Raw genomic sequence first — 27,512 nt, forward strand, 5'->3', positions numbered from 1 at the left:
ATCTGTGGGAGTTTCAGCTGCTCTGCATCCACCTCAGAATTTAGCATTGTAGGTGAATGTTAATTTAAAAAAACAAACAAAACTGTCCAACTCTTTTGCAAAGCAGTGTACCATTTAATGTTCCTGCTACCATTGTATGACAGTCTTAACTTCCCCTTATCCTTATCTGTCACTGGTATGGTCAGTCTTTTAAAATTTTAGTCGTTCTAATTTCTGCATAGTGGTGTCTTACTGTAGTTCTAATTTGCATTTCTCTAAAGATAAATTAGTTTGAGCATCTTTTTATGTGTTTATTTGCCACCTGTGTATCTTTTTTTTTTTTTTTTGCTCATCTTAAAAATTTAACTGTTTGTTCTCACAATACTGAGTTTTGGGAATCCTTTATAAATTACAGTTTTAGGATCCTTAGTAGCTATGTGGCTAGCAAATATTACCTCTCAATCTATGGCTTGTCTTTTCATGCTTTTAAGGTATCTTTTGAAAAGACATGTTTATTTTGATGAAGTTTAAATTATCAAAATTTTTCTTATGAAGATCTTTTAATACTTGGGGGGAATCAAAAGACGAATGTGACAGGAAAATTACATAAAATTCAAATTTCAATGACTACCATGCAGTTTTATTGGGACACAAACACGCTCATTCATCTATGGATTGTCTATGGCGGCTTTTGTAGCCAATGCAAAGTAAGCATCTGTAATATAGACTATCGGGGTCATATAGATGAAAACATTGGGTTGGCCATGAAGTTTGTTCAGGTTTTTCTGCATTACCCTACAGAAAAACCCAGAATAACTCTTTGGCCAACCCAATATGTACTATTGGATGTTTTACTGAAAAATTTTTCTAATCCTTCTTTTTGAACCTTAGTTATCTTGTAGAACAGTTAAACATGAGAAAATAAATTTTATATTAGCTTCATTTTTCAAATTATCAGTGAGACTGACAATCATTTCATGCTCTAAACCTTTGATATTTTTGCTGTGAATTTGGTTATTTATAGTGTATATTAACTTATATAGCTACAAATAGTACATATTTTCCATTAATTATTTTTTCATTCAATAGATATTGAATGTCTATAATATTCCTGAATATTTACATAGAGCAGAACCTTATCATTACCCCCAAACTAAACCTGGCTATGGGCTTCAATAAATGAGAAATACACTTTTATTGTGATAACATGTTGAAATTTTGGAATGGTTTATCCAGGAATTATCATATCCTGACTCATCTGGAGTTAGGAAGGAGCCCGTGTGCTGCTGCTCTCCAGTAACTCACAATCTGGTTGAAGAGGTTGTACATTTCAGGTATTCTTCAATTAAATGCTGGTTAGACCAGTTGATCTGAATTGATCCCTTTCATTTCAGTTTTTTGACCTTAATAACCTTATGGAGACAAAATACATATGGTCTGAGATGAAGCTGATCAGTTATCCCTTCTCTGCTTTCAGTGACTCTGTCCTCTTAAAGTGTATTTTTCTTTTCTTCTCATAAAATTATCTTCTTCCTTTCCTCCCAGTGGGCTTCCCTAGTGGCTCAGATGGTAAAGAATTCACCTGCAATGTGGGAGACCTGGGTTTGATCCCTGGGTTGGGAAGATCCCCTGGAGAAGGGAACAGCTAACTACTCCAGTATTCTTGCCTGGAGAATTCCATGGGCAGAGGAACCTGGTAGGCTACAGTCCATGGGGTCGCACAGAGTTGGACACGACTGAGCAACTTTCACTTTCACTTCCTCCCAGTACATTGTTCATTCTTGGATAATTCTCCTGAAGTTACTATCTGGCTTGAGATATACACTCCTACTTAACAAGGGCACATATACCAGTGTCTCAAGTCTCCACCCCACTCTTAAAAAGGGAGATAGCAGCTAGTACAAACAGTGCTGAGACATGGGATGAAGAGCAGGTAGTGGCAGCAGGATGTACTGGTATGAGGGAGAGATGAAAGGTCAGGAGTAAGGGTTTATCCTGACTCAGTTTCCCTGGACTATGTGTAAGGATGGCTGAAGTGCCTCTGACAAATGTGTTCTTAAGGTATACCTGGACTATGTCTATTTTAAGATACATCTTTCAGAATAATTTAACCGACTTTAGGCAATTGTCTGCATTAGACTTACAGTGTTACCAATGAACTGTTTGTGGAGCTGTGTGGGTATCACAGGGTGTGTCTCCACCTTAAGAAGTCCATGTCCTCTTAATTGTGTGTCCAGGGTGTGTATCTTCTAAAAAGGAGGCTGCTAAGATGATGCTGTTAAAGTGCTACACTCAATATGCCAGCAAATTTGGAAAACTCAGCAGTGGCCACAGGACTGCAAAAGGTCAGTTTTTATTCCAATCCCAAAGAAAGGCAATCCCAAAGAATGCTCAAACTACTGCACAATTGCACTCATCTCACATGCTAGTAAGGTGATGCTCAAAATTCTCCAAGCTGGGCTTCAGCAATACGTGAACCATGAACTTCCAGATGTTCAGGCTGGTTTTAGAAAAGGCAGAGGAACCAGAGATCAAATTGCCAACATCTGCTGGATCATCGAAAAAGCAAGAGAGTTCTAGAAAAACATCTGTTTCTGCTTTATTGACTATGCCAAAGCCTTTGACTGTGTGGATCACAATAAACTGTGGGAAATTCTGAAAGAGATGGGAATACCAGACCACCTGACCTGCCTCTTGAGAAACATATATGCAGGTCAGGAAGCAACAGTTAGAACTGGACATGGAACAAAAGACTGGTTCCAAATAGGAAAAGGAGTATTTCAAGGCTGTATATTGTCACCCTGCTTATTTAACTTATATGCAGAGTACATCATGAGAAATTCTGGGCTGGAATAAGCACAGGCTGGAATCAGGATTACCAGGAGAAATATCAATAACCTCAGATATGCAGATGACACCACCCTTGTGGCAGAAAGTGAAGAGGAACTAAAAAGCCTCTTTTTTTTTTTTTGCTCATTTTTTTCTTTTTAAACTTTACAATATTGTATTAGTTTTGCCAAATATCGAAATGAATCCGCCACAGGTATACCCGCGTTCCCCATCCTGAACCCTCCTCCCTCCTCCCTCCCCTACCCTCCCTTTGGGTCGTCCCAGTGCACCAGCCCCAAGCATCCAGTACCGTGCATAGAACCTGGACTGGCGACTCGTTTCATACATGATATTATACATGTTTCAATGCTATTCTCCCAAATCTCCCCACCCTCTCCCTCTCCCACAGAGTCCATAAAACTGATCTATACATTGGTGTCTCTTTTGCTGTCTAGTATACAGGGTTATTGTTACCATCTTTCTAAATTCCATATATATGTGTTAGTATACTGTATTGGTGTTTTTCTTTCTGGCTTACTTCACTCTGTATAATAGGTTCCAGTTTTATCCATCTCATTAGAACTGATTCAAATGTATTCTTTTTAATGGCTGAGTAGTACTCCATTGTGTATATGTACCATAGCTTTCTTATCCATTCATCTGCTGATGGGCATCTAGGTTGCTTCCATGTCCTGGCTATTATAAACAGTGCTGCGATGAAAGTGAAAGAGGAGAGTGAAAAAGTTGGCTTGAAGTTCAACATTCAGAAAATGAAGATCATGGCATCTGGTCCCATCACTTCATGGGAAATAGATGGGGAAACAGTGGAAACAGTGTCAAACTTTATTTTTTGGGGCTTCAAAATCACTGCAGATGGTGATTGCAGCCATGAGATTAAAAGACACTTACTCCTTGGAAGGAAAGTTATGACCAACCTAGATAGCATATTCAAAAGCAGAGACATTGCTTTGCCAGCAAAGGACCATCTAATCAAGGTTATGGTTTTTTCCAGTAGTCATGTATGGATGTGAGAGTTGGACTGTGAAGAAAGCTGAGCACAAAAGAATTGATGCTTTTAAACTGTGGTGTTGGAGAAGACTCTTGAGAGTCCCTTGGACTGCAAGGAGATCCAACCAGTCTATCCTAAAGGAGATCAGTCCTGGGTGTTCATTGGAAGGACTGATGCTAAAGCTGAAACTCCAATGCTTTGGCCACCTCATGCGAAGAGCTGACTCATTGGAAAAGACCCTGATGCTGGGAGGGATTGAGGGCAGGAGGAGAAGGGGACAACAGAGGATGAGATGGTTGGATGGCATCACCGACTTGATGCACATGAGTTTGAGTGAACTCTGGGAGTTGTTGATGGACAGGGAGGCTTGGCGTGCTGCGATTAATGGGATCGCAAAGAATCGGACATGACAGAGAGACAGAACTGAGCTGACTGACTGAAGTTCTGTGAGCTAAATATCAGGGTCTTCCACACCATATCCTGTTTAATAGCACCTGTCCAGTTTGCTGAAAGCAGACACGAAGCAGTATCCCTTTGGAGAGCTGACTTTCCTCCATGAAGTTCCCACCTTAATGAAAGTATAAACTCCAGATTTCAGGTGTAGTTTCTTTCCAGTCTTTGACAGCGCGAAGAATATAAGTTGAAGTTTGTCCCCTTCCTTACACTGGATTTTGTTCTTTTCCAAGCACCAATATTTCTATCCTTCCTGTGTTGTCATTTAGATTATATAATGCATAATTCCTCTGTTGTGTTTTCTGCAAAGATAAAATAAAAATCCAACTTTTGGTAATCTAATTAAGGAATGCCACATCAATCAGACATCAGAAGTGCCAGTAACAGCCTCCAGGAAGAGATATAAGGGAAAAATACAGGCTTGAAACTGGCAGATATATAGTTAGTGTGCTGTGCTGACACAGCTGGTGTGTCAAACACTCAAACACACACAGTTAGTGTGCTGTTTTACTTAGATCCTATTGCCTCTTAGGTCCACCTTTCAGATCCCAAGCTCTTTTCCCTTAGAAGGCCAGGATGGCCCTGTGAACCAGTAATTGATCAGGCCAATAGTTGGAATAGTTAAGGGAAAGAAATTCCTCAGTTGGAGGACAATCACTCAAAGCAAGAAACGCAGGAGATAAGTGAGCAAATGCGATAAAACCAATAGAGTCTAAATAAGAGTTAGGAATGAGGGGAAGCAGAATAAGTCACCCCCAAATATTCCACTTTGACTTATGGATTTTTAGTTGAAGATAATTAAGACCCAGCAGATTCAGGAAAAGCTTTTTACCTCTCCCTGAACCACCTAAAAGAATTTAGATATGGGGACCTTACCAGAAAGAGCTATTACTAAAGATACCTTTCTACAGCAGAAAGACTTATCTGTATGATAGGATAAACACCTATTTAACAAACAGCTTCTCTTTTCATTTTCCTGTGAATTATCTTCCTCCCCTTTGAAGACCCAGACCCCTACCTCCTTCTCCTTAGCTCAGGATAGTGTATAAGTCTCAACTGCCTGACCGTGTTGGAGTCATATTTTTTATGGCCCTCCCATACAGTTTAAATTATAGACACTTCCTGCCACATTGGATTGTACTAGGTACTGACATATCCTGAATCAAACTCCATCTTGTCTTGTCTCTTTAAATTTAGTTCCACAGAATGCTGATGCCCCCAGCAGAACAAACCTTCCTACTGAGTCAGCACATAGCTTCCTCTCCACTCATCTCACCTGGTTCCTTCCTCTACTTTCATCTGTGTGGTTCAAAATCTCAAGCCACTTAATTTATTTCAGCCAAGTTGTTATGAAGCTAAATCATAAGTAATGAAGTGATGAGGGAAACAGGAAAATACATGACCAGGGATATAACACAGGTAATCAAAATGAGGAACACATTACATGGGAAAGAACATAGTGGGTTGGGCCATGAACCAATTGGATACTCATATATCTTGGCCCTAAGGTCATCTCAAACTCAATATATCAAAACTTCTCCCATGCATACCTCTTAGACTATGGTAAATTAACTCTTCTTATTTTTGTTTACCACCTAATGTTCCACACTAGAAACTTGAAATAATTGCTTTTTTCTCTCTTTCACCTTCAATTGTTAGTGAGTGCCTGTGGATCAACCTCCCTAAGCTCCAACCCTCCTCTTCCACAATGTTGTTTCTGTCTTTCAAGTCTTTAAAGTCCTAGTGTACATTCTGGAAACTCAAGAGCCAAACACAAGAACGTAAATCTATTGTGAGCTAGATCCATCGTGCAAAATATGATTCTTTGCCAGAAAGGAACTTGAGAAGGCACAAAATCTACACATCTGAATCTGTGTAGGCCACATATCAATCATGAACCTTTTAGTCCTTAAAGGCACCACAGTAGAAAGAGCATGACTTTTGTAATCAAATAAATAGAGATTAATCCAGGCTCTGGCACTGACAGTGTGTTCTTGGACAAATTATTCAGTTTCTGTGATTTGTAATTGCCTGGCTTGTAAAATGGAGATAACAAAATCATCTACATCAGGGCACTGTTCTGTAGATTAAATTAGTTAATTAATTTATACAAAAATAACCACTGAGCCCATGCTCTGAGCCATGTGCTGGGAATATAACATGAAAAGAAGTAGAAAAAAATCTTTACCATTATGAAGTATACATTCTAGTGGGTAGAAAAAAATAAATGTAATTGAATAAAATATATATAATAGAAAGCAAGAAAGTTTCAGAAAAACATCTACTTCTGCTTTATTGACTATGCCAAAGCCTTTGACTGTGTGGATCACAATAAACTGTGGGAAATTCTGAAAGAGATGGGAATACCAGACCACCTGACCTGCCTCTTGAGAAACCTATATACAGGTCAGGAAGCAACAGTTAGAACTGGACATGGAACAACAGATTGGTTCCAAATAGGAAAAGGAGTACGTCAAGGCTGTATATTGTCACCATGCTTATTTAACTTATATGCAGAGTACATCATGAGAAACACTGGGCTGGAAGAAGCACAAGCTGGAATCAAGATTGCCAGGAGAAATATCAATAACCTCAGATATGCAGATGACACCATCCTTATGGCAGAAAGTGAAAAGGAACTAAAAAATCTCTTGATGAAAGTGAGAGGATAGTGAAAAAGTTGGCTTAAAGTTCAACATTCAGAAAACTAAGATCATGGCATCTGGTCTCATCACTTCATGGCAAATAGATGGGGAAACAGTGGAAACAGTGTCAGACTTTATTTTTCTGGGGTCCAAAATCACTGCAGATGGTGATTGCAGCCATGAGATTAAAAGACCCTTACTCCTTGGAAGGAAAATTATGACCAACCTAGACAGCATATTAAAAAACAGAGACATTAATTTGTCAACAAAGGTCTATCTAGTCAAGGCTATGGTTTCTCCAGTGGTCACGTATGGATGTAAGAGTTGGACTGTGAAGAAAGTTGAGTACCAAAGAATTGATGCTTTTGAACTGTGGTATTGGAAAAGACTCTTGAGAGTCCCTTGGATCCATCCAGTCCATTCTAAAAGAGATCAGTCCTGGGTGTTCATTGGAAGGACTGATGCTAAAGCTTAAACTCCAGTACTTTGGCCACCTCATGCGAAGAGTTGACTCATTGGAAAAGACTCTGATGCTGGGAGGGATTGGGGGCAGGAGGAGAAGGGGACAACAGAGGATGATATGGCTGGATGGCATCACCGACTCGATGCACATGAGTTTGAGTGAACTCTGGGAGTTGGTGATGGACAGGGAGGCTTGGTGTGCTGCGATTCATGGGGTCGCAAAGAGTCAGACACGACTGAGTGACTGAACTGAACTGAATAGAAAGTGATAATTACAAAGCAAATAAACCTAGGAAAAGATCTCTTGGGCAGGAAAAACTCCCAACAATTACAAATGTCTTTAAAATAGGAATATTCCTGGAAGCTTGAGTAACTGTGAGGAGGCCAGTGTGGCTGTAGTGAAATGAGGGTGCAATGCTGGAAGATAAGGTCAATGCAGTGATAATTTTCTTGTATGACTATACTGGCCATTTACAGCAGGTATTTGTTCTACTTGGTCACTCCTTGTGCTGTGAAATGCTTCAACAGCACTCATGTTTATAGGAGATAAAGTGTGGAAACTAGCCAGGGTCTGGAAGATGGTAAACTGAATGAATTGCCAGGAGACAGCAAGGAGGTATTTCTGGAAAATAAATTTTAACTTAAAGTCAGGAGTAGAATATTATGGTGGGTAGGAAAGTAGTTAGATAAAGAATTCAGGAAAAAAAAATAAAATGCAGTGACAAGCAGTTATGTGAAAATTTAGGGTGAAAGTTATATCTGAGCTGGGCTAGGGTTGCAATGGTTACACATGAAAGCCAAGCTGGAACCCTTGCACAAAATTGGAAATTCAGTTAAATTATAAGGTGGAATTCTTTTCTCTCCAACTTGAAGACTTCTCCCATTGTGTCTTTCTTCTCTCCCATTCTGCAAACTGCACCTCAAATTTATCTTCTTTTACCTTTTATTTTTCCCAAACTAATATCATCAATCCTGGACAATTCTGTGGGAAGATTTGGGAGAATGACATTGTAACATGTAAAATATCATGTAAGAAACGAGTTGCCAGTCCAGGTTCGATGCACGATACTGGATGCTTGGGGCTAGTGCACTGGGACGACCCAGAGGGATGGTATGGGGAGGGAGGAGGGAGGAGGGTTCAGGATGGGGAACACATGTATACCTGTGGTGGATTCGTTTTGATGTTTGGCAGAACTGATACGATTATGTGGAGTTTAAAAATAAAATAAAATTAAAAAAAAAAAAAAAAAAAAGAAAATGCATCTGTGACTTAACAATAATCTCCCTGTTTTAAGTGGAATAAAGAGACCCAGTGTTGGAGTGGGAGCGGAGAGTAAACCTTTTTGAAAACATCTGGTTTGATATAGCTAACTTCTGTACACACCTGGAAATGGCACCAGTAAGCTCGTCTGCTTAGCACAGCACAGGGAAAGTCCATGAATTGATGCCATTACTGATCATCGTAACTATTGTTCTCTGAACCTCACAATAGTGGACAACACATATTTTCCCACTTCTCTGCTTTAATATCTGCTCTTTTCATCCTCTATTTGGTCATTTCATCTGAGACAGATCATTCTCCAGCTGGGCTTCTCAGATGATACATCCTAGAATAAGATTCCTTTACTCTGCTTTGTTTCAGGATTTCCTCTTTTTACACTCAAGATTTTCTCAGATATTATTTTACTCTAAACTTGGAGATGAGATGCTTTGCTCTTGAAAAACACTGATCTCCCCATCCAAAATGTCTAATTTAGAGATTCTTCCATTATTAAAATATATTATTTTCTAAGATTTACTCAGCCAAAGGGCAGAGTGGATTGGAATTTAAATTTCACTTATTTTTTTTTCACATATTTTTTCCTTGATATATATTGACTTATTGAGTTGATGGAAATTTAAAGTATTGGAGTAATGGTGTTTGGATCCAGAATTTCCTTTTCTTTGAGTTTCATATTGAACCTTATGAATTTTGGGCCCATGGGAAGAAGCTCTTATGCACATAAATTAATGTTCTTGCTTTCTTAAAATGTTTAAGCTATCACCTCATGAGTGTCAGAAAGAAAAAAGACAGGGATTATTCACATGCAAGTGGTAGAAAGTTGGTGGAGGAATTGCTTACTGACTTACTGGCCATGACAAAAGAAGAGCACTTTTTAGGTTTATAAAGCCAAAAACTAATGTAAGCACTTCACTCTAGTTTTAGGATCATCAACTAGTATAGTAAAGAATAGGATCACTTTGGGAACAGAGCTATAGCTCCTCCAGGGGATCGAAATATGGCAAGTTATTGCTTCTTAGTGTTATTACAGCGATTTAGGGCTTGTATGATGTTGTAGTTTCAGAATGTATTGATATATCCAGAATAAAAATACTACCATGGTGTAAATTATTATTGTATTCTCCAGTGAAAACATTTTTATGGTTAAAGATTACTATTAGCAGAAATGCATTCAAATAAATTTCATGACTGATTTTACTTCAACTTACTTTACAAGTTTATACAAATGGAATTACTTTAAATTTCCCTATATTTTATCATGGTTTACTTCTCAGAAAGCTGGATTATTTTATCTGGGGATAAAAATATCTAAGTTACTTAACTTGAATATATTTTGTAAATAAAACTTCTCAACATTTCTTCTTTTTGAAATCATCTTATGAGATATCTGAGTTGACCACATGATTTTTTTCTGGCTTTCATCTATGCTATTCTGGGTGTAGAAAGCCGAGTTAGAGAATACACATTGAAGAGATAAATGTAAATGATGAATATAAATGATGGCATAAGCACATGATGCTACAATGATAGGGACTGATTCTGTCTTGCATTGTAGTTTTCTCTGCTCTATGAAGTTAGAAGACGTAGGTTTTAGAGATGGCCTCAAGGTGGCAGTGATTACATGTAATTGCTCCAAGTAACCCAAAGCCCTGTGATTTTTTTGTGTGAGCCAGGAATCTAAAGGTGTTGGTGAACATAGGTTGAAAATATTTAGGAATGTCTTTTATTTTTTCTGTCAACTGAATAATTTATTCCTCTCTGTTCAGGATAGCACCAAATTTCCCCTACTGCAATCTTTTTTCCATTGGTTATTGTAATGATACTAGAATTTTATTATCCTGACTAGGTACAAATGATCCAATAAGGAATGAAATTTCAGAAAAATTACCAGTAAAGAATGACTGGTAGTTCTGTGCTCCATGTAAGAAGTCAATTAGGTTCCTGTTTTATTTTAAATTCCATCCTAGATTATTCTTAGGTATATTTTGTATGTAGCAAATTTGTTTGTGCTCCATGCCACCCCTAGCTATGCTGGTGGGAAACCAGTTTTTGTTTTGTTTCCTTGTAGGTTTCGTCTTTCATCTTTTGTTGAAGGTTCTTTCTGTGTAACCAGAAATGTCTGCACATTTACCACTGTATAATGTTCTTCTCACAACCTCTCCTCATTTGAAGTAGAACAGAGTAGATGGAACTATACTCAATATCTTGTAATAACCTACAATGGAAAAGAATCTGAAGTATCTATATATATATCTATATATATATCTCTGAATCAATTTACTGTACACTTGAAAGTAACAGGATATTGTAAATTAAATATACTTCAATAATAAAAACAAAAACAAAGAATACCTGTTCTTCCCTTCCCCTCTTCCCCAAATAATTGAAAAAGAACATCTTTTTCATGTTTCTAAAATATCAAGAAATGATATTTTAGAAATTAAGACTGGAAGTTGGTTTTTCATGATGAAATATAATTTGGCTTTTGGCCTGGGGCACCCAAGCCAGATGGTACAGCTGCACTGAGGTGGCGTTCTTGAGGGCCAGGTTGTCATCCACCCATCCATCCCCTTATCTATTCAGTAAATATCTCTTGAGTTCCTAATAGGTAATAGGAACTGTTTTAGGTTCTGGTGATAAAACAGCGAGTTAAAAACAAATCCAAGTTCTACAGAGGTTTTATTCTAATGAGAAATGTACATCTTTTTCTTGACCACAAATGAATGAATTAATAATCTGAGGTAAGACTTCCAGCTGAAAGGAAGACAGCATTTGGAGAGCATGTGTCAAGGAAGCCTAACAACAGCCAGGGGTTAGAGTGGGAGCTGTCAGCTGAGGCTTCTCTTGATATATGACTTTTGTGCTAAACTCTGAAAATGAACAGGAATGGAATGTATCTTCAGTCAGAGGAAACAGAGTGTGAAAAACACCTGTGGCAGGAGTTTGACTTTCTTAAGGGTTTGAAAGACAATGGGGGTGGCTGTGGTACAAAGAATCTCCAAAGGGTGGTATGATGCCTTGTAAGGCCTGTAGAACATGACTAGAATACTTTGTTTCCAGAAAAATCAGAAGTGATCGAACAAAAGGTTTTGAACCATAGAGTGATAATAGAGTTCATTATAAACTGATCCTTCTAGATATTGTTTGGCAAAAAATGAGTAGCCAATTTGACTTTGGGGAGAACAGCTATTGCCATAGGCCTGGAAGAGATACTAGTAACTTTGATTTGGAAACGTAGAAAGATATACTGAATTGAGAGAGACTTGAGAAGTATTAAGACTTGGTGATAATTAGAAATGAAATGTTGGTGAGTAGGCTTTGTCAGGGAGTATATTTTAGTTTTATCCAAATAAGTTACCAGGTGAAATATACATATATATATAAGTATATATATATATATACACACACATGTATATATACCTTATACATTAAATATATATAGGTATATATATGTATAAATATTTATATTAATTTTTATTATAGTATATAAAAATAAAGAAGGTACATAGATTTAAGACTACAACTCAACAAATTATCAAAAAAGTAAATGTAACATGATATATTGTCTTATTTATTTATTTATTTTAACTTATTTAATTTATTTTTTTTACTTGACAATATAGTATTGGTTTTGCCATACATCAACATGAATCCACCACGGGTGTACATGTGTTCCCCATCCTGCACCTCTGAAGTCCCTTTTTTGCTCCAAGACACACTTAAAGATTGCCATTATATTGAATTCTAAGAGCAAAGACTAATTGTACCTATTTTTCAATATAAAAAGAATTTTACACTTTAATCTATTTTGTATCTCTTTTCAAATGACATTAGTAGCCTGTAGCAGTTGTTTCCCACTCCATGTTCTTGCCTGGAGAATCCCAGGGACAGAGCAGCCTGGTGGGCTGCCGTCTATGGGGTCGCACAGAGTCGGACACGACTGAAGCGACTTAGCAGCAGCAGCAGCAGCAGTTGTTTGTTCATTTTAATTTCTGTACATTTCATGTTTTAGTTTTATACATATAATATATGAGAGAGTCTACTGCTGATTGTTATTTGGGGACATTATGAATACTGCTGCTATAATCACATGTTCATTACAAATATTATAAACATTATATACATGTCTTTTCATTTATATGTATGTAAACATATGGGCTTCCCTGGTAGCTCAGCTGGTAAAGTATCTGTCTGCAATGCAGGAGACCCCAATTTGATTCCTGCATTGGGACAATCTCCTGTAGAAGGGATAGGCTTCCTACTCCAGTATTCTTGGGCTTCCTTGGTGGCTTAGATGGTAACAAATCTGATTATAATGTGGGAGACCTGGTCCAGTCCCTGGGTTGGGAAGATCCTCTGGAGGAGGGCATGGCAATCCACTCCAGTATTCTTGCCTGGAGATCTCCATGGACAGAGGAGCCTGGAGCGCTACAATTCTTGGGGCTGTAAAGAGTTGGACTCGGCTGAGCGAATAAGTACAGCACAACATATGCAATCATAGAAGTATATATATATATATATATAATACTGTATATGTGTATAAATCTTTCACTTGACTATACATCTATGAATGGAGTTAATGGAAATAAGTTTAGTATATATTGAATTTTAGCAAACAGTGCCCAACTATTTTCCAAAGTGATGTAGCAGTTTGAAAATTTTACTTAGATCAGTTTTTAAAAAATCTTATTATAAAATATTTGCCATTTTAAAGAGTATTTTAATACGAATTTCTCTGACAACTTTTTTTTAATTTAAAAATCAGTATTTATTAATCTCCAAAGTACAGAAATGATATATCACCTATGTTAAACAAAACAATCTCTTTTTGACTAAATGACAATCCCCTCATGAGGGTCTCTTCTCTTTTTGTACCTTTCAAATAAAGAATCTTCTTCTTGTCCCAAGTTCCCCAAAATGGCCACTGCAATTCTATTTTTTTTTAATTTTATTTTATTTTTAAACTTTACAATATTGTATTAGTTTTGCCAAATATCGAAATGAATCCGCCACAGGTATACCTGCGTTTCCCATCCTGAACCCTCCACCCTCCTCCCTCCCCTCCCCTCCCTCTGGGTTGTCCCAGTGTACCAGCCCCAAGCCTCCAGTACCGTGCATCGAACCTGGACTGTTGAGGTTGAGCATAATTTGTATTTATATGGTGATTAGCCATTTGTGTATCTTATTTGTCAAGTGACAATTCATTTTTTGCCTACTTATCTTGTGGTTTGTCTACCTTTTAAATACATGTGTATGAGAGTAATTTATATTCTGAACACCAGTACTTTATTATATATATATTAATTAATTAATTAAATATTTAATTAATTATAATTAATTAAAATTATTAAAATTAATTAAAATTAATAAAATTTAAAAATAATTAATTAATATAAATATTAATATATAAATATTAATATTTTCATATAAAATATTGAAAAGTGAACCCCTTGGATATATTATTATCTCAGTCAATACATGGAAATCCGTCTGTTCTCTCACTTTGTGGCTTGCTTTTCACACTCTTAATAGTCCCTTTTGGGGAACTGGATGAATTGATGCTGTGGTATATTGTAAACACAGCTATCACACCTTGCATTGCAACAATGCAGATGCTAATCAGGAGGTGGAAATTCTGTTTCTTAACCTCTGAAACTGTATGTAGGCATGTGATTTGGTTTAGCCAATGGGGCATTAGGAAACATGGAAGGAATGAAAACTACTTGTACGCGGGAGCTTGCCTTGTCTTATTCCTGGGAACCCTTCTGTCCTCATGTGAACAAACCTTGCTTACCCCTTAGGTGATGAGGCACCACAAGGGCTGAGGCCCCAGTTATCATAGTCTTCTCAGTCTCTCAGTTGAGGTCCCATACGAGTGTGAGATGTCATATGATCATCGAACTTCTCTGAGCCAATCACTATTGCAGAAACTGCTTGGGCAATCTACAGTATTATAAGAAATAATAAATTTTTGTTGTTTTAAGCCACTAAGTATGGAGTGGTTTATTGTACAGCAAAAATCAACTGATGCACTCCCAGTCTTTTGTGGTATTATTCAGTTCAGTTCAGTTGCTCAATCATGTCTTGACTGCAATTCCATGGACTGCAGAATGCCAGGCCTCCCTGTCCATCACCAACTCACATAGCTTGCTCAAACTCATGTCCATCGAGTTGGTGATGCCATCTAACCATCTCATTGTCTGTCGTCCCCTCTCCTCCCACCTTCAATCTTTCTGAGCATCAGGGTCTTTTCCAATGAGTCAGTTCTTTACATCAGGTGGCCAAAGTATCAGGGCTTCAGCTTCAACATCAGTTCTTCCAATGACTGCTATTATTATTATATATTTCACCTCTACATGTTATAATCACATACAATGTCATCAATATCATCATCATCAGTGTCACTGTCCTCATCAATGTTGTGATATTAAGCTGCCAATACTCTTCATATTTACCCATGTATTTGACTTTTTAAGTGTTCTTCATTATTTCATTAATTTCTTGCTTCTGTGTAATGTTTCTTTCTTATAGTCTGAATAATTCCCTTTGTTATACCCTACAGTAGGTTTCTGATTAATGTATTCTTGTAGATAAACATTTGTATCTGACTTCAATTTTTGAAAATACTTTATATTGCTTTCTTATTCTTTCAGTGCTTCAAAGATGTCCTTATAATACCTTCTAGAACATAATTTCTATTGAAACATCAGCTATTGGGCTTATTACATTTCCTTTCAATGTGTGTTTTTCTTCTTAGATCTTTTAAGATTTTTCTCTTTGTTTTGTTTTCCATCAGTTTGTCTGTGATGCACTAAGTTAATGCTTTCTTTGTATATTTTCTGCTGATGGTTTACTAAGCTTCTCAAATCTATGCGTTGATTCCCTTTAAGTTGTTGGCAAACTCTCAGCCACCATCTCCTCAAATATTCCTCTGCTCTGTTCTCTTCCGCCTTGGAATTCCACAAACAGGACATGTTGAACACTTTCTACGTATTTCTTTATGCTCTCTTCTGTTTTTTCATTCTATTTTTTTTTCCTTTGTTTGATTGTGTTTTTGTGATTTCCATTGACCAGTTTTCTAGATAATCAATGTTGTCATCTGCTGTATTCAGTCTTCTCTCCAGTCCTTCCAATGTGTTGTTAAAAGCAGATATTGTATTTTCATTTTTATAAGATACATTGGCTGCATGTACATACATCTTTATAACATACATTACCATCTTTTATAGATGGTAATTCTTTGTTGAAATGATCTATTGACATTTTCATCAGTATTATATGCATCATTTCCTTTCTTTAACATGACAATCTTAGTTATTTTAAAACTCATATCTAATTCCCTAACCTTGTCATAAGTGGTTTTGCTTGTATTGCCTTCATTTTTCTTGATTATGACTCTTTAGATTCTTGGTTCATCATTTTTTTTTTCTTGATGTTTTCTCATGCTTTTGAGTACTATTCTTCTAAATAAAATTTTCTAATTTTTGTATTTATTTTCTGTGACAGGATTTGTTCCTAATAAGTAAGCCCATCATTGTCAGAGGCAGAATGTGTTCATGTGTCATTATATTCCTATACCTCCATATCCGAAGGATTTACCTACTGCTACAATATGCTGATGCAGTTGCAGGATGTCTGTGTGTGTGTGTGTGTGTGTGTGTGTATAATCCCAGGGCAGGTTTTGACTCAAGATAATTTTACTTTATTCCTGAGGGGAAATAATATTTACATTCTCCTCAGATGTCTATGTTCAATCTCTTTGGGTTAGTATGTGTTTGCTTACTTTTAACTAGTTGATAAGAAATACAAACAGAAAAAAGGAACAAAGCTAGTGAAAGAGCAAGCTGAGGTGATGCCTGATGCTTCTGCAGTTCCCAGAAGTCTCTCATCACATTAGGTGTGATGGGCCAGTGGAGGAGCCTCAGTCCTTGTCGGAGCATCCTCCAGTCACTGTCCTTGTCATGCCCCACATTGGAGTCCTCTGTTCTCTATCATACAACATGCAAGTAAACAGAGCAAGGCTATAATATGAATGGTACATCTGGGTAACAAAAAGAGAATTCATTTTCATTGGATTAAACATCTATTGAGCTCCTAATCTCTGCCAGGCTCTGGGCATCTTAACACATTGTTACAGGGTAGATTCTATCAGAAGAAAACTCTGAGATAGACAGTGGTTTTCAGGCAATACCTGTGAGAGTGCTCTCAGGATTAGTACTTGGGAAGGAATGATGTAGGAGAAGAGCAAGAATTTCAGTTCCATTGCATCATGACAAAGACCCCAGCCACTCCACAGGGAGCTCAGAAGCCGGGAGTGCCTTTCAGAGTTGTCATGATTTAGGTGCAGAAAGGAAGATCTTTAGGCACCTGTGTTAAGATGATGTAGCCTCCTCAGGCAAGAGTGATGACTGGAGAGGGTCTTGGCTTCTGGAATGATTATCTTTTCTATAAAGGAGCAGGCTTCTCAGGTGGCTCAATAGTACGGTATTTCTCTCAGTTTACAAGGAGATAAGATTCATACGCAAGTGGTACCTTCTAGTTATCAGTAGTGAAAATACACATTATCCAACTATGGGTAAGTGGTATCAAAGATGAATCTTTGAGTAGACTTGAGTGAATCTAACTGGCCACCTGATGTGAAGAACTGACTCATTGGAAAAGACCCTAATGCTGGGAAAGATTAAAGGCAGGAGGAGAAGGGGATGACAGAGAATGGGATGGTTGGATAGCAACACTGACTTGATGAATATGAGTTTGAGTAGGCTCTGGGAATTGGTGATGGACAGGGAAGCCTGGCATGCTGCAGTCCATGGGGTTGCAAAGATTTGGACCAACTGAGTAACTGAACTGACTGAGTGAATCTGACATTTTCCTGAACTGGTTCAAATAGTCTGTATCACTGTCCATCAGTGTCCTCTAGTGAGTAGACATGTCCTGCACTCCAGGTCCTAGTAGAGATCCCATTCAGAAGTGCCTACAGTTTTCCTTGTACATATAATTTTTTTTCCTCTATTTTCCTTTGACTCTAGACAGCAAGTTCCTTTTCAAAAGCAGCATTTGCTTCTAAAACAACCCACTTCCTCATAACTTATCTCAGTTAACTTGGAGAAGAACAAAGAAAAAAATTAGTATTAATCTTATCACCTAGAGAAAACCTAGTTGATATTGGTAACTATCTAATGTGTTTGTATGTGTGACTTGTTTCCTCAATAAGAAAAACATTGTGTATTCTGTTTGGGGCCTTTACTTTTTTTGGGTCAATTATAACAGTTGACCTCACTATTCCTCTAAGGCAGTTTTAATATTTATATAGTGCTTTATTGTTTGACTATAGCAAATTTTACTTAATTAAATCCCTATCCATCTGAATGCAGAGTTCCAAAAAAGTAGCAATGAGGATAAGAAAGCCTTCCTCAGAGATCAACGCAAAGAAATAGAGGAAAACAACAGAATGGGAAAGACTAGAGATCTCTTCAAGAAAATTAGAGATACCAAGGGAAAATTTCATTCAAAGATGGGCAAAATACAGAACAGAAACAGTATGGACCTAACAGAAGCAGAAGGTATTAAGAAGAGCGGCAAGAATATACAGAAGAACTGTAAAGAAAAAAAATGGTCTTAATGATCCAGATAACCACAATAATGTGATCACTCACCTAGAGCCAGACATTCTGGAGTGTGAAGTCAAGTGGGCCTTAGAAAGCATTACTATGAACAAGGCTAGTAGAGGTGATGGAATTCCAGCTGAGCCATTTCAAGTCCTAAAATATGATGCTATTAAAGTGCTGCACTCAGTATGGCAGCAAATTTGGAAAACTCAGCAGTGGCAACAGGACTGGAAAAGGTCAGTTTTCATTTCAATCCCAAAGAAGGGCAATGTCAAAGAATGTTCAAACTACCACACAATCACACTCATTTCACAAGCTAGCATGGTAATGCTCAAAATCTCTGAAGCTAGGCTACAACAGTACATGAACTGAGAGCTTCCAGATGTACAACTTAGATTTAGAAAAGGCAGAGGAACCAAGAAATCAAACTGCCAACATTGTTTGGATCATAGAAGAAGCAAGAGAATTCCACAAAAGCACCTGCTTCATTGACTACACTAAAGCCTTTGACTGTGTGGATCACAGAAAACTGGAAAATTCTGAAAGAGATAATAATACCAGACTACCTTACCTGCTTTCTGAGAAACCTATATGCAAGTCAAGAAGCAAAAGTTAAAATCAGACAAAAACAATGGACTGATTCAAAATTTGGAAAGGAGAACATCAAGACTATATATTGTCACTCTGTTATTTAACTTATATGCAGAGTAAATCATTTGAAATTCTGGGCTTCATGACTCACAGCTGGAATCAAGATTGCTGGGAGAAATATCAATAACCTCAGATATGCATATGATACTAGCCTAATAGCAGAAAATGAGGAGGAATTAAACAGCCTCTTGATGAAAGTGAAGGAGGAACATGAAAGAGCTGGCTTAAAAACTCAGCACTCAAATAACTAAAATCATGGCATCAGGTCCCATCACTTCATGCCAAATAGATGGGGAAACAATGGAAACAGTGACAGATTTTATTTTCTTCAGCTCCAAAATCACTATGGACAGTGACTGCAGCCATGCAATTAAAAGATGCTTGCTCCTTGGAAAAAAGGCTATGACAAGCCTAGACAGCATATTAAAAAGCAGAAACATCACTTTGCCAACAAAGGTCCATATAGCTAAAGCTACAGTTTTTCCAGTAGTCATGTACTGATGTGAAAGCTGGACCATAAAGAAGGCTGAGCATCGAAGAATTGATGCTGTTGAACTGTGGTGTTGAAAAAGACTCTTGAGACTCCCTTGGACAGAGAGGAGATCCGACCAGTCCATCCTAAAGGAAATCAGTCTTGAATATTAATTGGAAGGACTGATGCTAAAGCTGAAGCTCCAATAGTTTGCACACATGATGTGAAGAACTGACTCATTGGAAAAGACCTTGATGTTGGGAAAGATTGAGGGCAGGAGAAGGGAACGATCAAGGATGAGACTGTTGGATGGCGTCATCGATTCATTCAATGGACATGAATTTGAGTGAACTGCAGGAGATAGTGAAGGACAGGGAAGCCTGGTGTGCTGTAGTCCATGGGGGTCACAAAGAGTCAGACACGACTGAGTGACTAAACAACAACAAGAAATTATTTCAATTTTTGTAACTATAAATAGCAAGATGTAATGCTTTTCTATAAACCTTAGTGGGTAGCTTGTTATTTCTAAGGGTAAATTTATAAACATACAATTGATTCTTCTTTTTAATTCTTCCTATAACTCACTCATAGAATCTCTGACTTAGGTCATTCCCTTTGCTCACATTTAGCTTAATCTCTCATTTTATCAAGCAGAGGAGTGTTTCTAAAAATTTGGGAAGGTTGTGCAGATATTTCAGCTCCCTCACTTATCTACCATTCAGTTTAGTTCAATTGCTCAGTTGTGTCTGACTTTTTGTAACTCCATGGACTGCAGCATGCCAGGCTTGCCTGTCCACCACCAACTCCCAGAGCTTGCTCAAACTCATGTCCATTGAGTCAGCAATGCCATCCAATCATCTCATCCTCTGTTGTCCCCTTTTCGTTCTGCCTTCAATCTTTCCCAGCATCAGGGTCTTTTCCAATGAGTCAGTTCCTCGCATCAGGTGGCCCAAGTATTGGAGTTTCAGCTTCAACATCAGTCGTTCCAATGAACACCCAGGACTGATTTCCTTTGTTGTCCCAGGGAATCTCAAGAGACTTTACAAACACCAACTTGATTCTAGCTTGTGCTTCATTCAGTCCAGCATTTCACATGATGGAAATGCTGCATATAAGTTAAATGGAAATGCATATAAGTTAAATAAGCAAGGTGACAATATACAGCCTTGACGTACTCCTTCCCAATTTGAAACCAGTCCATTGTTCCATGTCCAGTTCTAACTGTTGCTTCTTGACCTGCATACAGATTTCTCAGAAGGCAGAAGGTGGTCTGGTATTCCCATCTCTTTAAGAATTTTCCACAGTTTGTTGTGATCCACACAGTCAAAGGCTTTGGCATAGTCAATGAAGCAGAAGAAGATGTTTTTCTGTAACCCTCTTGCTTTTTCGATGATAGAAGATATTTTTCTGGAACTCTTTTGCTTTTTTGATGATCCAACGGATTTTGGCAATTTTACCCTGGTGCCTCTGCCTTTTCTAAATCCAGCTTGAACATCTGAAGTTCTTGGTTCACGTACTGTTGAAGCCTAGCTTGGAGAATTGTGAGCATTACTTTGCTAGTGTGTGAGATGAGTGCAATCATGTGGTAGTTTGAATATTCTTTGACATTGCCTTTTGGGAAGGTTGGAATGAAAACTGACCTTTTCCAGTCCTGTTGCCACGCTGAGTTTTCCAAATTTGCTGGCATTTGAGTGTAGCTCTTTAACAGCATCATATTTTAGGATTTGAAATGGCTCAGCTCGAATTCCATCACCTCCATTAGCTTTGCTAATGATGCTTCCTAAGGCCCACTTGACTTTGCACTCCAGGATGTCTGGCTCTAGATGAATGATCACACCATTGTGATTATCTGGGTCAATAAGATCTGTTTCTGTTAGGTCCATACCATTTCTGTCCTTTATTTTGCCCATCTTCGAATGAAATATTCCCTTGGTATCTCTATTTTTCTTGAAGAGATCTGTAGTCATTCCTATTCTATTGTTTCTTATATTTCTTTTATTGATCACTTAGGAAGGCTTTTTATCTCTCCTTGCTATTCTTTGGAACTCTGCATTCAGATGGGTATATCTGTCCTTTTCTCCTTTGCCTTTTGCTTATCTACCAGAGTAAAATGAATATTCAAGACAGTATTTGGTGGAGGATTGAGAACATCTTGTGCTCTAATGGAGTCAGAAGAAGAAGATAGGACGAGAGTCACTTTTTTGCCTTAATTTTCAATGTCTCAGAGGTCTGATGTGCTCTTTAAATATAGTAGAAAAACAAGGATGCAGATCAGGGAGTCTGCCTGCAAACTCTCTTCTGAACACAGGACATGAAATCTTCCCTAAAAAGGCTCTTGTCAGTCTAGATCTCATATCTCTTTCTGACTCCTCTATGTCTCTTCCTTTGACTCCACCTATCTCTGGCTGGCTTTCTGAGGTTTATCATAAAGAGTGAAGAAAAGTCTCCTTAATTGTATCTTTTTTACTCAATCTAATATCTTTCTTCTGTTGCCTTCAACCTTAGCAGAAATAGATGGTGGTCCATCAAGAATTCATCAGGCAAGAGTGTTTCAGAAGGGCCCTGTGGCAGTCATGGTACTGGAAGCAATGAAGGCCCAAGAAAGGGAAGCAGGAGATGTGTCATGCTGCAGTGTCTACTGAGAGTGAATTCTTTTTTTGTAAAAGTTTTCAATAACAAACTGAAGGATAAATTCACTCCAAGCAAAATAATTATGATATCAAAATATTATTGGCACAGTTGTTACCTGGAAGTGATGCTGAATTTCCCTGGTGTGTGACACTGAATTTGACCAGATCAGTGTCTCAAAGCATATTATCAGAAAAGATGGTGATACCGTAAGGTCAATAAACTTCAATTTCAGCCCCAGAGAACAACTTGTGAATGGGCTGTTTGTAGTCTAGGTAGTTTTCTATATATAATCTAAAATTGATTTGTAAGAATAACTTATTCTCAGCTATGAGCTTGGAAAGATTTTAGAAATTATTCATTTAAAATATTTTAAAATAAAAAAAGTAGATAAATGAACCCCCAAAACTAAAAGAGCTGTAGAGTGAATGTACTAAAACTGAAATACATTAGAAACATTTTTATTTTCAAGAAGATGTCATAATCCTGTTTCGAATTTCTTTTCTTTTTGTAGCTTCTGAAAAAGCACTTGCCTGAGTGCTAATTTGCTGGAATCAAGATTGCCAGGAGAAATATCAATAACCTCAGATATGCAGATTTCCACCCTTATGGAAGAAAGTGAAGAGGAACTCAAAAGCCTCTTGATGAAAGTGAAAGTGGAGAGTGAAAAAGTTGGCTTAAAGCTCAACATTCAGAAAATGAAGATCATGGCATCTGGTCCCATCACTTCATGGGAAATAGATGGGGAAACAGTGGAAAGAGTGTCAGACTTTATTTTTTTGGGCTCCAAAATCACTGCAGATGGTGACTGCAACCATGAAATTAAAAGACGCTTACTCCTTGGAAGGAAAGTTATGACCAATCTAGATAGTATATTCAAAAGCAGAGACATTACTTTGCCAACAAAGGTCCGTCTAGTCGAGGCTATGGTTTTTCCAGTGGTCATGTATGGATGTGAGAGTTGGACTGTGAAGAAAGCTGACCACGGAAGAATTGATGCTTTTGAAGTGTGGTGTTGGAGAAGACTTTTGGGAGTCCCTTGTACTGAAAGGAGATCCAACCAGTCCATCCTAAAGGAGATCAGTCCTGGTTGTTCATTGGAAGGACTGATGCTGAAGCTGAAACTCCAATACTTTGGCCACCTCATGTGAAGAGTTGACTCACTGGAAAATATCCTGATGATGGGAGGGATTGAGGGCCGGAGGATAAGGGGATGACAGAGGATGAGATGGGTGGATGGCATGACCGACTCGATGGACATGAGTTTGGGTAAACTATGGGAGTTGTTGATGGACATGGAGGCCTGGTGTGCTGTGATATATGGGGTAGCAAAGAGAAATGACTGAGTGACTGAACTGAACTGAACTGAATATCTATTAACTATATATCTGCTCGTTTCAAGCCTGTATGTGTGTGTGTGTGTATATATATATATATATATATATATATATATATATATATATATAATTTTTTTTTTTTTTGCCTTATATCTCTTTCTGGAGGCTGTTGATGACTTCTGATGTCTGATTGATGTGGCATTCCTTAGTCAGATTACCAAAAGTTTGGTGTTGGTTTTATCTTTTCAGAAAGCAGAACAGAAGATCATATATTATGTGACCTAAATGACAGCACAGGAATGATAGAAGTACTGATGCTTGGAAATGAGGAGAAAATCCAGTGCAAGGAACGGAATAAACTTCAACTTACATTCTTAGAGCTATCAAAGACTGGAGAAAAACTATACCTGAAATCTAGAGTTCATAGTTTCATTAACGGAGAAGGCAATGGCACCCCACTCCAGTACTCTTGCTTGGAAAATCCCATGGATGGAGGAGCCTGGTTGGCTGCAGTCCATAGGGTCGCTAAGAGTTGGACACGACTGAGCGACTTCACTTTCACTTTTCACTTTCATGCATTGCAGAAGGAAATGGCAACCCACTCCAGTGTTCTTGCCTGGAGAATCCCAGGGACGGTGGAGCCTGGTGGGCTGCGGTCTGTGGGGTCGCACAGAGTTGGACACGACTGAAGCAACTTAGCAGCGGCAGCAGCAGCAGCAGTTTCATTAAGGTGGGAACTTCATGAAGGAAAGTCAACTCTCCAAAGGGGTAATGTTTTGTGTTTGTTTTCAGCAAAATGGACAGGTGCTATTGAACAGAATGTGGAAGACCCTGATATATAGTAAATCTACAGCTCAGAGAACTTAGGAGCCTCCTTGTTAGAAAATACACACCCTAGATACACAATTAGGAGAACATGGGCTTCATAAGGTTAAGACACATGCTGTGGTATCCATACAGCCCTACAAACAGTTCGTTGGTAACACTGTAAGTCTAAAGTAGATGGTTTCCTCAGAGTTAGACAAATACTTCTGAAAGACATATTTACAAGTAGACACAGCCCAGCTGTACCTTGAGGACATGATATATTGAGGATATCTCTCAGAGTCAATTTGGCCATCCCTGCATCCTGAATAGTCCAGGAAAATTGAGTCAGGGTATCACTGATGACTGACATCCTTGTTTACTGATATGGCAGGAAATACTTCATTTCTCAATACCTTTAAACCATGAAAATGCAAGCCATAGATTGAGACATAATATTTGCTAGACACATAGCTAGTAAAGATTCTGTACCCAGAATTTATAAAGAATTCTCAGAACTCAGTATTATGAGAAAAAACAGCTGAGTTTTTAAGATAGGCAAAAAAAAAAAAAAGATACACAGGCAGTAAATATGCACATAAAAAAATACTCAACCTGATTTATCTTTAGGGGAATGCAAATTAAAACTACAGTGATATACCACTATGCACCAATTAGAATGACAAAAATTTAAAAACACTGACCATATCAGTGGTTAGTGAGGATGAGGAGGAATTAGAATTCTCATACAATGGTAAAATGTTAAATGGAACACTTCTTTGTAAAAGAGTTAGACTGTTTTTTAAAATTAACATTCATCTACAATCTTAAACTCTGAGGAGGATACAGAGCAACTGAAATTCTCACAGATTGCTCTAGGGAATGAAAATTGCTACAGTCACTTTAGAAAACTGTTTGGCAATTTCTTATATATTTGAAATACATTTGCCATTTGACCAACAATCTCACTCCAAGGGTTTCACTCATTGAAATGATATCACAGGTAACCACACAAAAATTTGCACGTGAATATTTGCAGCAGTTTTATTTGTAACTATGCAAAAGTGTCAACAATCCAATTGTTTCTCTCTTGGGGGGTGGATAAACAAATGTTAGTGGGTCGACGCATTGAATTCTACACAGCAATAAAAAGGAATAAACCAATACACACAACTTATAGATGAATCCTAAACTCACTATATTAAATGAAAGCAACCGGATTAAAAATGCTATATATATTTTAATTTCCATTTTAGGAAATTATGGAAATGAGTAAAGTTTATAAAAGTTTTCTTATTAAAAAAAAAACAAACTATGTTAGTGGTTACCAGGAGCTTGGATTGAAGGAAGCACTGACAATAAAGTAGCGTGGAGGAAATTCTTGTTATGAAGGAACTTTTCTAATCATTAGAAATATTATCTTACCTTCTGTTCCACACTTTTCTTATGAAAGAAAAACAGTATCAACCTTCTAGAGCTAGTTTAAAATTAAGTGATATGAAATAATTGTAAAATATCAGGTATCAAGTATGTGATCAATAAATACACTGTAAGGAAGATACATTTAATGTCCTATAACAAACTATCATGGAAAAGAATACAAAAATAGAACATTAAAATGTACAGCTGAATCAGTTTACCATGTAGCAGAAACTAACAGATTGTAAATCAACTGTATTTCAATACAATAAAAGTTAAAAAGTGCATTATAAGTTTCAGTGTTAGATATCCACTTTCTGTCACTGTATTTCAATGTAAATTCTTCAGTGTTTGCCTAATGCAAATCTCTGCCTGGAGCAGCTTCCTCATAGGATTCACACACTGAGGACCAGAAAGCGTAGCTGGAAAGCTACTGACCTATTGTACCTGAATAAATAAGTTGAAACAGTTATTTCACATCAGACAGGGCTAGAGTTACTTCCAACATATAGTACTGACTTCATGTAAAATATCAGAAGCTGTCTTATTTGGTTCTTAAATTACCTAATTATGGCCCTTCCACGAGTCCAATTCTAAAATGTACACACTCTATATTTAAAATAGATAACCAGCAAGGACCTACTGTATAGCATACGGAACTCTGCTCAGTGTTATGTAACAGCCTGAATGGGGAGGTGAGGGGGAAGTTTGGGGAAGAATGGATACCTGTATGTGTATGGCTGAGTTCCCTTCTCTATTCACCTGAAACTATCACAACATTGTTAGTTGCCTACATGCCAACACAAAATTAAAAGTTTTAAATAAATAAATAAAAATATCCTTATTTTGGACTGAAGCAATCCACCCTAGGACAGGGGTTGGCAATTGAAGCACAGACTGGATTGCAGCTGGTGCGCAGAAACCCCTTGGGTTTCTCTAAGGAGAGCACATCTTAGTCGGTCTGTTCATACTTGACCTGAGTTATATCCTGTAAAGACCATACTCAAGCCCATACCATGCTTTGGGCCTTAGTGTCCTTCTCTGGTTTTCAGGCCACATAATATTTGTTTTTAAGAAACAAACCAATGACTTAGACTTCTAAGGAGGCATGCCTTTAGGGAAAAACATGATGTCTATTATTTTTCTAAATTATAAAAGTTATAGATGCAAAATTAAGCATTGTAATAGACATATAAGTACAAAAAAGAAAATGAAAAGCACCATAAGATCCCATTCCTAGGAGTTAATAGGTAGTTGTATGTTGCTGTATTGTGTGTGTATGTATGTATATGCATATATGCTAAGTCACTTTCATCATATACAAGCCATATGTCAGCCATGTATAAACCTACTGGGAATGTTAAAAGACAAAAGTAGTAAAATCAGCTACACCTGCAATAAGTTATTAGGGGATACACAAAACAAAAGTATGTGAAATATGATGGCAAACCTCTTCATGGATCATTGCCTAGTCATGGCGAGAGGGGCTTGTGTAACTCAGTGAAGCTATGAGCCATGGCATGCCAGGTCACCCAAGACAGATAGGTCCAGATGTACAAGCTGGGCTTAGAAAAAGAAGAGGAACTTGTATAAGTTAGTTTTAGAAAAGACAGAGGAACCAGAAATCAAATTGCCAACATTTCCTGAATCATAGAGAAAGCAAGGGAATTCCAGAAAATATCTACTTCTGCTTCATTGATCACATGAAAGCCTTTGACTGTGTGGGTCACAACAAACTGTGGAAAATTCTTAAACAGATGAAAATACCAGACCATCTTACCTGGCTCTTGAGAAACCTGTATGCAGGTCAAGAAGCAATAATTAGAACCTTACATGGAACAACTGACTGATTCGAAATTCAGTTCAGTTCAGTAGATCAGTCGTGTCTGACTCTTTGCGACCCCATGAACTGCAGCACGCCAGGCCTCCCTGTC

General features: G+C 37.7%; 1 protein-coding gene across 1 annotated transcript; it reads left to right on the forward strand.

Annotated features, from left to right (window-relative positions):
* Positions 1–2,005: 2,005 nt before the first annotated feature.
* On the forward strand, positions 2,006–25,484 carry AIM2 (absent in melanoma 2). The gene is given in 5 exon segments (XM_024990372.2): positions 2,006–2,040; positions 21,985–22,042; positions 22,044–22,151; positions 22,153–22,227; positions 23,565–25,484. Coding segments are annotated over 5 exon segments (756 nt in total). The 3' UTR covers positions 24,045–25,484.
* Positions 25,485–27,512: the final 2,028 nt, after the last annotated feature.

Source organism: Bos taurus, chromosome 3 (assembly GCF_002263795.3).
Source record: "Bos taurus isolate L1 Dominette 01449 registration number 42190680 breed Hereford chromosome 3, ARS-UCD2.0, whole genome shotgun sequence".
Lineage (NCBI taxonomy): Eukaryota > Metazoa > Chordata > Mammalia > Artiodactyla > Bovidae > Bos > Bos taurus.